General features: G+C 43.8%; 1 protein-coding gene across 12 annotated transcripts in view; it reads right to left on the bottom strand.

Annotated features, from left to right (window-relative positions):
* Positions 1-584: 584 nt before the first annotated feature.
* Positions 585-12,833, bottom strand: part of DLGAP1 (DLG associated protein 1) — a 416,642-nt gene continuing 404,393 nt past the window's right edge. For all 12 annotated transcript variants that reach the window (XM_083823954.1, XM_083823958.1, XM_083823965.1 and 9 more), the window contains 3 exons: positions 9,488-9,579; positions 7,286-7,438; positions 585-4,461 (listed from right to left, as the gene is read on the bottom strand). In XM_083823954.1, coding sequence (XP_083680080.1) covers positions 4,252-4,461; positions 7,286-7,438; positions 9,488-9,579 — 455 coding nt within the window. In that variant the 3' untranslated portion in view covers positions 585-4,251. The remainder of the gene's footprint in view (positions 4,462-7,285; positions 7,439-9,487; positions 9,580-12,833) is intronic.

A 12,833-nucleotide genomic window follows, 5' to 3' on the forward strand; every position in this document is an offset into this window, starting at 1 on the left:
GGCTTATAGACTGAAATATGTTAAAATGCCAGCATTTGCTGGTACAGCCGAGAGCAGTAGCATCATCTGGAAACACCGCTACAGGATTTGGTGACTGTTGTTATTGCACGGACTGGGAAAAACCCAGCCAGAAGGCTGGGTGAAAGGAAGCCCAGCCACTTCTGCTCAGCACCCCAGAGATAGTTCGGCCGTCCCTGGAGATGAGCACGGCGCTGAGGGAGCTCGCGTGGCGAAACGCAGAGCGGCGCAGAGCTGCTCCAGGCCTCGCCGGCCACTGCCCGCCCAGCCTCTGCCAACCCCAGCGAGGTGCGGACAGCCCCCGCGCAGAAGTGCCTTCGGAGGTTTTCCTGAGGATCAGGGGTGGGATGACGGCGATTTTTGGCCCGTGAGGAGCCCTGTGCTGAGGGCGCTGCCGGGGCTGGCAGCACGGCTCTGCGCCCGAGGACTGGCAGGATTGGTCTTGGGCTGCGAGCACTAAGAGAGAAACAGGCCGCCGGCTGGGCCTTTATCCTCGGCCTCCTCAAGTGAAGCCTTTTGGCGGTTCCGGGAGAGTGAATCTGTATTGAAAACCCACAGCTCTTACAAGCAGTGCATTAATTATTTTATTAATTCGCTCTTTTTACATTATGGGAAACATTCATCTATTTACATTTTCCTGTCCACACACAAACTAGATAGATAATCCTATGAAAACCCAAATCATTAAGCCATAAAAACACTCTCCTCTGTCTAAAGGCTTTCAAATTTGTGTCTTTTGTTTCAAATCAAAAACATTTTTAAAATCACGTTTGGGAATGCAGGTAGGCCAGTGATTTACATTCCAGTTACTTAAAATATGCATTTGACCTTTTTCCTTTAAAAAAAAAAAAAAAGAAAAAAAAAAGAAACAACCAGAAAAACCCAATAAATTCACAAAGATACAGTTCAAATTAAAATGATAGTGCACATCAAAGCATTAAGGGAACACCAATAAATAAACTGAAATATATTACAAATAAATTATTTCTATTTACCTTTTCAAATATTAAAAATCTTTAATCCATTTCTTCATCTTTCTTTACAAAAAGATTATGAGAATTTTATGGAAACATCTGCAAAAAATATAATAAATACTTTTTTTTTTCTTTTTAACTTTTGAAGCAGGAGACAAAACCAACCTTTTCTAAAATTTCCCCAAGGAAAAAAAAAAAAAAAAAGAAATACTTTAGTACGAAAGTGAAACAGAATATAGGCATTTTTAATTTACACTGGGCAGGTTAGACTAAAAACAAATAGTTACAAATTATACTAAAACAGATGATACAGCAAATATACTATTTGTGCATTAGTACTGGTAAATGAGTCAAGTGGTTAACTCGTGGCATTCTAGGGGCAGAAGTATTATATTTTGTATTAACTGGTCTTGGCTATATTTTTAAAATTTTGCTAAAAAACTAAGCAAACATTGCAATTCTCTCTCCAGAGCCAAATGATCTAACAGGCATTCAGCTAAGAATAGATTCATTTAAAATATATAAGAAAAATATTCTGTGATATACAAATACAATAATTCATAAAAGACTAGATAGTCTTCCCTTTTCCGCTTTTTTAGGGGGGCACTTGCTAGGTATAAATTTCTGTAGCCACTTGTCAACCAAAATCTTAACTCATCTTTCATAAAACATCCACAAAACTAAATAATCTGAGACACAGCTGTGAATGTGGACTCTCACCTGGATACAGCTTTGTATACCTCAGTACAAATGAGTTCCAAATAATTAATACTTAATATGACTATATGCTCAAAAGTGGCAGTTGGCACTAGTATATACTGCAAACACGGTGATGTTTCGTTGCTGCTAAAAGTCAAATGAAGTGTTTCAAAACTAGCAAACACACAGGTATTCGAACGCTGAGAGGGTCAAACCTTTCAAAGCTCCTATAACACAAAGCACTCTAGGGTTACACTGGATTTCCGATTACTCTAGTTAAAAGTCTTTTATATATTAAATTATTAGCCCTTATCTTGTAAACCACAGCAGTAAGTATTTGTGCCCTGTTTATAAAGACATAGCTCAGATATCAATGGCTTTGAGAGGTAGCAAATTCTCTAGTGGTTTTAGTATGCTCTCGTGAAAATACTTGGTGCCAGAACCTATTACCTCTCCTATTTTCTTGAGTAAAATTAAATTAGCACCTGGCTATGATGTCGTAGGAAAAGAAGCTGTCTGGCATGACCTCGATGAATACTTTTAGCACGAGCTTCACTTTTCGATGACAATTTCCAATGCTCTGAAACGCGAGCTGCAGGATTTCGCCAGCCCTGCGGTGGGATGTTGCAGGGGCCGGGCCAGCTTTTAACAGCTAAGGGCGTAGGAAGCCAGCGCTGGTTTGCTGCCCTCAGTGCACACCGTGCCCCACCGTGGGGGTGGCTGTCCCTAAGCCTGTCCCCGGCAGGAGCAGAAGGCCGCCTTCCTCTCGCAGGTGCCCCAGGTGATGGATGGGGACCACAGAGCGGTCCGGAAAGCATCACCCCCGGGAGCCTGGGCACAGCCGCGTTGGCCAAACCCGCTGTCCCCAATTCTGCTGTCCCCAGCGGGTGCCAGGGAGGCACGCGTGCGCACACCCACACCCACACTTTGTCGTCGTTGGCACACGGGGCACAGCTTTCCTTGTGTTGGCACGAGAGCTTCCCGCGACTGAGCGGGCAGAAGCCCCCAACTCGGCTGGGGGGCAGCTGGGGGGCCGGCGAGCAGGGCCGACCGCTCCCGCTCCTCCCCAGCCCTATTGTCTGTGATTTACCCCCGGTATTAATGAGCTACTTGGGATGCGTATTTTTCGTGATTGCAAAACAATGGCAGGAGCGGGGGTAGGAAAGCTTGTCGTGGAAAGAAATTAAGTTCATATTGATCCCATAACTTGTGAAAAATACTTTATTGTTCTTGTTCAGATAGGTACTTTATACTATTAAGAGGAGACTGATTTAGAAACTTACTCCTAGATACGGACCGTTTGGTGATAAGCAGTCTGCACGGTAGCATACAACCAGCTGTGGATAAAGCAAAGCCTCGCCTGGAGAAGCATCGCAGGCTCTGCGTACAACAATTTGCTTACAGGTGTTGGTGTGTGGCTGCGTGTACATGTGAGATCGGATAGTCCCACCAAGAGTAAGACATCAACAAAACCAAGCTTTTTTTTTCTTTTTTTCTTTTTTTTTTTTTAACCAATATAATCCATACAATACAATACAAGAGGAATTGACAGTACAGTACAATTTTAAAAACTCTTAATACTTGGACAAGAAAATCCTTCTTTTATATTATCTTCAACTGTCCTTGCTTCTTATCTCCTTCCTTTTCACTCTTTTATTGCCTTTCAAAATAGATTATTTCCCTGGAAGATCGAATTTACAATCTTCTGCTGATTGAAATGTTTAAGTAGTGATTGATGAAATAAAAATGAGGCAGTTTGTGCAGCTGTGAGTGTGCAGGCATCTTTCCACAGGATCTTTTCTATCCCTCGCCATCTCACCTGCAGGATATGCTTCCATTTTTCACCCCCAGCTCTGTGTTTCTACCCACCCTCCCCGCTCCCGCCCCAACCTCTCCCCCCCGCTTTGTGACTCCTTAAATTCAGGTGAGAAGGTGTGATTCGGAGGTTTAGAATAAAGTGCGCCATCTGCTTTAGAAAAAAAAAAAAAGTAATAAAAAGAGGGGAATCCGAGTCATAGCTCCTTTCATCTTTTATGAGGAAGACGGCAGAGTCCAAAAGGATCACCCTGCGTGACTGAAATTTCCAAAATCCCCTGCGGTTTGATATTGCTGTACACTAGGTAACAGGCTAGCTTTAGATCAACTAAAGGTCGTGAGTGGGTTAAATGGAGCGCCTACTGTACAGGAACGCGTGTGCATGGGAGTCTGAGCGCCGCGTTTATTGGTTTCAAACAGAAAGAGGATCGCACTCGTTTACATGAGGCAAGGTGGCAGCATCAGTACATGTGTGACAAAGCATCGTGATGACATGGGCAAACCTTCAGGAAGCAAGGGTGGTTAGAGGACACCTCTTGGAGGACCGACAACTACGCCACGGCGGTGGGATTCATCGGGGTCACCGGGACTGCGTACAGAGAGAGGGGAGGGAGGGGAAGGGGGAGAGAGCAGAGAGAGGAGGAGGTACAAATACTCGGTGGTGGTGACCTGGAGCAGGAGCCTAGAGGGGCAGATTGTACAGGAGACTTGTCTTGCCAGAGAGAGTCCTCCTGGTCGGATCCCTTCATAGCCTGGTCTGGGCTTCGGGGATGTATATCTCAATGCTTTCGGCGCTCTCGGTGGCTGAGTTCTGCCGGACGGACGCCGCGCGCTTGGCAGCCATCAGCCGCTTCCGGGCCTCCTGACGCTGCGAGCTCTCCAGAGAGCGTTCCCGGATGAGCGGCACCTGACCTTTCGATGGCTTCTTTGGCACTGGAGGAGGGACCCTTCTCTCCTGATCAAAGCAGAAGGTTAATGGCATTATACAGCTTCTCAGGGAAAGGCGGGAAAAACTAGGACGCGTCAGTAGTTAGAACACACATTTTACCTACGGTCTGTTAGCTCCTATCTGCCCTTTAGTCTTCAGTGAACTGGCTAGAAACTGAGCTAGAGAGGAGAGCGTCTCAGGCGCGGCCTCGTACCACCGGCACCGCTTCACGCGGCTGAGGAATAAATCCCGCTCTCGGCAGCGCGACCCCGGGGGGCCCCGGCTCCTGCAGCTCTGTTAACAAGCCCGGCTGACCGCAGCCGGCACCGCCGGGACGGGGCCGAGATGTGCACGTCACCTCGCCCCCCAAAAACGGCACCGAGGCAGCGCGAGGTGGTCCTGCGGCAGCGCTGAGATGCGGTGGGCTCGGCATCCCACCTGCGGCTGTCAGCTAGCTGCCTGCGTGCGGTTGGTGCATCAGGGTGGTAACCGTCAAAAAAAATAACAACAGAACCAGATATTCACGTACATTTTTCATAGAAACTTAGTAGCCTGCCCCCAAATCCCCCGCTTCGGGTCTGCCTGTGCAAGCTCGTATAAACCCTGGCCTCCTGCTAAATAGGCATGCCACACTACAGCCAGCTCTAGCTTGAAAAACTGGTAGGAAAAAAATTAAACACCATGAAGAGAACATGCATTAATCATCACGGTGGCGGCTAGCTCCAGATACGCGATTGACAAGGAGGACTTTTATGTACAGCCTGGTGCGTGGGTACAAAAAAAAAAAAAAAAAAATCAGAACGGGATCTCTCCTGAAAAAGAAAAGTGTATTCAGGTCTGAATTTCAGGCGTCCACAAAGACTTTGTCAAGTTAATTAGATTGTCTTTTAAGTTACATCCCCTTCCAACTGTGAACACGGCCTCTGAACGAAGGGATTTTATCACACTACAAAGGTCCCATTCTGCCCTTGCATTTTCTCTCATGCTGATCACAACAGCGTCCACGGCTTGAAAGATAAAGGTGCTTAGTTACACTTATTCATACTTTGCTTTTTCCCTCCGTCTAAGGATTAATCTATGCTGCTTAAAAAGGACCCAATGGCAAAGGCCAAAGGCAATTGCAAATATCAATTCCACTGAAAGTTTTTTCTTTTCTTTTTCTTTTTAAGAAATGAAATGTTCTGTTTCATTTAGAATCATAGACAAATGCTCACTGAACCAGGAACACAGTCAATGTAATTCTTTAAAATGTGTAATCTTTACCTGCCTACCGTAGGTCCCTTTCTTCAGCACTACTTAACTTCCTTTAACCCGTTATAGTCTTCTTTTTGTTGGAAACTCTTTGAAATGTTTTTCAGAAGCAAACAAAAGGCACATTTTTTTAAGAAAAGCTCTTGTTTCTTACTGCTGCAATTAAAAACACTCGGCCTACCCGCTTGACTAGATAAGCTAACGAAAGACCATACACCAGCATTTTTGTGCATGCATGTTTGGCGTCTTTAACTTCCTTTTCTGACAGATATTGGAAAAAAATAAAAAAAGAAGATAAGAAAATGACTTGCCTTCAGTACCTCGGGCTAGGAAAACACATTCCCATGCATCCCCCTACAAAACACTAGGTGTGCACAAATGGTGTGAGCATGGCACTGCTAAGTCAGGAATGAATGAGTATTTAGTGTTGACCGGAGGAGGGAGAGTGCTACCAGCACTGCCTTTGCAAACTTCCTGCTGCAAGATTAACAGGGTTCGTTATCGTTATTGTTATCTGTCCAAAAGAAAACACCGCTTTGGTCATCGGAAGTGAGCTAACCATGAGTTCGGGGGGCCCAGACACGTGGCTGAGCCACTGTACCTGTAGGTCTTGTCCCCCCTCCTTCTGGCGTCCCTACCTGCTTGCTCTATTCATTGGTATCAGACCAGCCACAGAAAGTCTAACGGAGAGTCAGCCATCAAATTACATACCTACAGGAGCGCGGCAGGGCATTAGACCGTTGGTTCCTCTAGGAACAGGCCTGCCTTTTAAGTACCTGCTGAAACATTTGTGTATTTTGGCTCACCCCAGTGCTGTTTGTCTTGATGTGGATCGTGAGGAGAAAAATAAGGCAATGATGCTGAATGAGAATGGGAAGTGAAATGTGGCTCACACTTGGAGATGTGGTTGTTTTTTCATGGTGACAGAAGAAGACTACATTTAAATAAAAACCCCCAAAGCTCCAGATGATTTTTATGCTCTCTTGGATAAACAGCACTACCAGCCAAGTGGACCTGTTTATGAAATCACCCATTAAAAACAAACAAACAAACAAACAAAAACCAAACCAGCCAACCAAACTAAAAAAGAACAACAACAACAACAAAAAAGATGTGGAAGTTCTTTCATGTGGCATTTTGGAAGGCATATTTTTGATATTGCTCTGTTTGTAATCTGGTTACCAAAGTCAGTGATGGTTACAGTGCTTCCCTAGTTTTTTCAGTAACACAACCTAGAACTCTTGCTATATGCAATAATATGAACCGTAAATGTGATTTATTTAATTTTAAGAATCAATATATAAGGCAGTTCCTTCCAACGATTGATCGTCTAATATGATTAAATGTAAAGCTTAACAAAGTACCACATTCCCATTATCCGATTCACAAAGACAGATTTGGTTTAAAAATATGCCTGAAACATATTACAGATAATATCCCAGATGATTATTATGTAAACATTGTCATTACAATGAAATTAATTTGATATGAGCTTCATTTCACATTTTTAACGTCAACGCTGTAACACAGAGGCCTATTTAATTTGTCCAGTATTTGTGCAGGGTTTTAAATGAAGCATACAAAATCTACAATGTTCTACCTTCTTGTCATGAGGATCCATCTGTTTCCAATTATTGGCCTTTAACTGATGAAGTTCATCAAATTTCATACTAATATTTTCTATGGACAACTGCAGCATATCCCAAAACCCTGCTAAATCCTGGGAGGTCGGCCGTGGATGTGCATTAGGATTCTGTACAACAGAAGAAGAAGAAAAAAAAAAACAGTTGGGCTTTAGTACTTCTTAATGTAAAGCATTTGTGCAAATGGTTACGAATCTTGCTAGCAAAGCAGTTTCAGCAGAGAGAGCCGTCAAGGAGACACAGAGGGAGAAACAACAGAGAGCACCGACTGGGTTTTTATTTGCAAAGGGTCTGTGGCAGCGTCAAGCCACTGTGCCCCCATGGGCTCCTGGGCACCACCAGTGGGTTCGAGGGTGGCATCCTGATAACACTGAAATTGATTGCCAGCCTCCTCTTCACTTTAATGAGAAGGGTTCCCCGTGATATTGGTGCTTGTAGGAAGACTGGGACCTGTGAAAGTGTACTGTTGCTGCATGTACAAATAGTGATGGACAGATGCACAAACACTTTTCCCACACAATGAGAATCTAAGGGCTACAAAAATACACCATTTCAGGTAAAATTAGCTGTCATACACCTCAGGCCATTTTTTTTTTTTTTTTTGACAAGAATAATCTCTGCAGGGTGAAAAGCTCTGAAGAAAACATGCAGAAGCACAGCAATCTACTTTTTTTTTTTTCAGGCTCGTTTTTGGGAAGAGTGATATGCCAAACACAGTGCTGGCCCACAGCTGGTAGGCCCTGGACCTTGAGAGAGGCAGGACAGCCAGGGTACCTCTTTCCCTGCACCAAACACATCAGCTGCACCACGCTGGATGTGCCATGCAGGGCTTGCAAGTGGGTTCAGTTCATCTGCACCTTCAAGCTCATGGGCCTCAAGAGGAATCCTCATGGCCCAGTGAGCCCAACACAGTGAGCTCTGGAAATATTGCACATGCAGTAGGCATATGTGTATAAGTACATAAATAAATTATTATTAGCTCCCCCGAATGTTGTTTTACATGGCTCAAGTGTCACTTTGTGCTTAGGTTTTCTTCCTCACCTCAGGAACAACAAATCTGAGAATATCCTAAGTTTTGCTTAGGATACTTCTATTTGTGATATTCACCTCAACACTGACAAGTGATTTTGATAGCATGGTTATACCACCAAAGCAGCGACTGTAGAAAACAATAAAATATATATGTTAAGATGTATAAGGAGAACGGAGATAATACCTTCATTCTTAGTTTTTCAGTGCTTGACGCTAGCAGGTTGCTCATTGTTGGCTTTTATTTACAAGATGCACAAACATATTTTTTTTTCATTTTTTTTCTATTAAGAATTGGAAGGCTTACTCAGAAAGAAATTATTTCTGTTGCATTTGTTCACTCCAGGCAGATTTTGGTTTGGGTGTGGATTTTCAGGGGTGCATTAAATGGAGTAGGAGACGGCCACCCCATTGTGGCGAGTACCACAGGGTTTGCTTTCCCTGTTCTGTGATGGTAGAGCCTAACAATCTGTGCTTTCTGTGCTTCTAGGAATTTATGCCAAAATTGGGAATTAAATGTATCTATTGTGCAAAACTGTTAATTAAAAATTTCAAAAACTTTTGTAAGTGCTGGTGTTTTAGGGAATACTGTTTTAGGTACATGATATGAAATATATTATTCATTTATCATCAGGAATATCATTGTGATACTACCAATATTAATGGCATAAAAATAGCAAATACTACTAATAATAGCAGTAGCATATACCAGTCGCATACAGTAATAATTATTATAACATACTGGCTCTTTGCCTCTTATACAGGCAGCATTGGGATTATGTGAGACATCTGGTCCACCCTGAAAGACCTCAAGAAGGCACCCAAGCATCTCCATGCCCACAACAACCAGAACTCAGAGGTGAAGGGACAGGTCTAGCAGCAGAACTTCAGTGATACCTCACCCAAAGCTTTTTGCCTTTCTTTGTTTTAAGGATCTCAAACTGTTAGCAAAACTCATGCTGACTCCACTGAGTTTGACAGCGTTACTCTCAAATTCACATCAAGGCCTTTACTGCAAAAAGTTGTAGACCCTGCTTGTCAGAAAATGTCTAGTTTAGGTGGTTGTTTGCAGAGGCAGTTCCTCTGGTAGTAAGAGGTACACAACAGTATTTATCAGAAAAGTTACATACCAGGTTTTCTTCACAAAGTTCTCTGAACTGGTAAAATTTCTGGGCCATTAGGAGCTGGGCACTGCCCACCGCAGTTCGGATTTTCCCTAGAACTGAGAGAAAAAAGAGGCGTAAGTCACGGTGTTCTTGCTGCGGCCAACCAAAAGCCTACAAAATGAGAGGAGAGAGATGTGCAGGAGCCAGCTCCCGTTTTCCTAAAGAGCGTTGTCTCTCAGACGTGGGTTATGGAGAAGCTGACAAAGCTGAAGGCAGATCTGTACCAGGCCAAGGCAGGCTGCAAGGGCTCTCAGGTCAGCCTGCATTGGCAAAATACTAATCTGTTGGTACAGCTGCCTCTCATTCTTCAATGAAACAACTTCCAGCTGGCACAGAGCACTTTCATGACAGTACAGATGTGACTGATCAAAAGCTTTTGCACCCTGCATAGAAAGCACACAAGAAATTGCACCTCTAAACAACACCGGGATGCAGGCTCAGGCTGTGAACACAACATGGCTTCCTGCACGATGGCACGCAGCTTTCCAAAACTGTCATCAAGCACACAGTCTGGAAAACGCTGCATGTACCAGCATCTCTGCCATCTCATGCAGCAACATGATGCCTTGTTTTCAGGTTTAACTGAGTGTTGCTTGATCTGACCCCTGGAAAGGGATTGGGGATTGTAATGCACACCGATAAATCTCATCCAGACCCTCTGAGGTGTTTTTTTTTTTTTTGTTTTTTCCCATGGGCAGTATCAGAAGTGGCTTCTGCCGTTGAATGCAGGTGCCCAGGCACTCTTCAGGGAGCACTCACACCCTGGCCTTTCCTCCTCGCCGGTCCTAGCCTGTCTCTTGCACTGTCTGTAACAGCTCTGTACAGAGGGTGGGTTAGTTGTGGTCTCCTCCCTTTCCCTGCCAGCTGAAATAACTTTTTATCTCCCAATTCTTTGGTTAAATAGAGATTTTCACTTAATTTAATCAAAAATAGAAAAAAAAACCAACAAACAACAAACCACTTCATTAGTGAAAACCACGAATGGCAACCATTGTGTCACCATTTTCACCATTTCTACTCACAGATCCTTGCAGTACCCTCTGTCTCAGATATCATATAAGTACAGCAGCTTTTCCATGACAATTTTACAGTGGTGATGGAGGGACAGGAAATACAGAGACCTGAAGTGGCCTGCTCAGGGTGAGTGAGTTGTTGGCAGAGCTCGAAGAGATACTAGTCCTAAACTCCCACTCTCTGCATCATCCCTTAGGCACAGTCACTTTTTGTGTAAAACCTATCACAAAGGTGTCAGAGCTCCACTGGAAAATACTGCTAAGTATTTTGATGAAAGGAAAAGAAAAAAGAAAAAGAAAAGAAAAAGAAAAAGAAAAGAAAAGAAAAGAAAAGAAAAGAAAAGAAAAGAAAAGAAAAGAAAAGAAAAGAAAAGAAAAGAAAAGAAAAGAAAAGAAAAGAAAAGAAAAGAAAAGAAAAGAAAAGAAAAGAAAAGAAAAGAAAAGAAAAGAAAAGAAAAGAAAAGAAAAGAAAAGAAAAGAAAAGAAAAGAAAAGAGAAAAAAAAAAGAAAAGAAAAAAAGCCTTTCTAACAGTATTTTTGGTGTCTCGCAGTCCTGTGACCAGCTGCAACACGTGTTCGCATTGTGTGACCAGAATGCGGCCGTGCAAGGCTTGGTAAGAGAAAGGCATCTCCTAGGGATTCGCTCACGAATCACACGCTAAGCAAGCTGGCACAAACACCCACCGCGAAGCGAAACCAGACGCACAGTAGTGGGAAATCTGTGCTCTGCTCCTTAAGGGCAAATGGCTTTTCCGTCAGCAGCCTTAAAGCTCACTCCTTAAGGAAAAGTGGGGTGCAGAGTTCATTTATACTCTAAACATACAAAGGAAAGAAAAAAAAAAGTGTGTGTGTGTGGGGGATTCGAGAGAGTCTTTTCACATTTTTCGGGGAACTATAGGAAAGAGCTCTGTGAACACACACAGAGCCCAGACTTTCATTTTGTTCCCAGAACTCAGCTCAGCGCTGCCAGGAAATCGCCGTGAGCTGGAAGATCCACCAAGCAGAATATTTTCAGCATATTGCGCAGGGAGTTTTGCACACAACTCTCATTATTGTTAGCAAGGCTTGCGTGTCTAATTCTATGCGCACAGTACTGAAAATGGACCCCTTGGTGTGTCTAGTCATTTATGCAACCCAATATGCAAACCACTCAACTGAAAGGGCTCTTCAATAGTAGGAGGAGCTTCTCCGCGAGCTTTCATGTGGTTCCCATTGTTATGAAAACTCTTCCCACTGAGTATATTTGGGAACAGCTGCCTCATCTGGAGCTCGGCCACTCTGACGCTTCCCAAGACTTGGGAAGGGGAGAAAAACGGTCTCTCAGCTTCTCGGGAGGGGAAAACAGATGAGGCAGGATCCTCCTGGAAACCTGCACTAACTGAGCGGCGGTCGCGTCCCGAGCACCAGCAGATTTAAACACACCTTGCTGGCAATGGATGGGAGCGTGCCCCTTCCTCTGGGGGAAGAAGAGCTTAATATTCAGAGATCTCAGCGGAGGGAGAAGGAAGTCCTTGTCCTTGGCTGCCTAGCGACTGGCTATTTGCCGAAAAACCATCATCCCAGCTGACTGTGGGATGCATGCTGATGCTGTTCCCTATTGTTGCCGCTTCTGCTGTAGCCGCGGCTGTATCTAGTCAAGTGTCACTGATTCCTCGCCCCTCTAGAGCAAGCAGTCTGTTAATGTGCAACCAGTCAACAACCAACCCCGTCACGGAAGTTAGGAGAAAAAAAAAGGGGGGGGGGGGACAAAGCATGCGAAAGACTGAAAGGGATCTCTCCAGAAGGCACAAAGCCTTATCAATAGCCACAGCTCTGTTTCCAGACGCGTGTTGCTTTTAGTGTTTCGAGGCAGAGTGCCCAGTTTTCTTACTCAGTCAAAACCTCCAGTGCCAAAGAGAAGGGCCAAGGTGTAGTAAAATAAAAAGTTGAAACAGCCTGACACTTTCTTAGTAGAAAATCCTGAGAGGTTTGAAGCCATACACTGAAAAAATAAATGGAATTGCAAAATTCCATCCAAAATGCATCAGAAAAGAACCAGAGAAAGCAAGGGGAAGAGAACAAATACATATAAACATTCAAATCGATGTTTTCAGCTAATAGGATACCAACAAAATACATAAAACCAAGTAACAGCAAAGAATACCAAGACATCAAGATGCAATCATAGCAGATTTAAACACCTATATAATGTTATTCATGCCTGCTTTCTTTTCTGTACAGGGTTATCCAGCACACTCAGCACTGTCGGATCTGAATGCCTTCCAGTAATGCATGAAGCAATGTTATTAACATCCATC

This window comes from Anser anser (genome assembly GCF_964211835.1).
Source record: "Anser anser genome assembly, chromosome: 2".
Classification (NCBI taxonomy): domain Eukaryota; kingdom Metazoa; phylum Chordata; class Aves; order Anseriformes; family Anatidae; genus Anser; species Anser anser.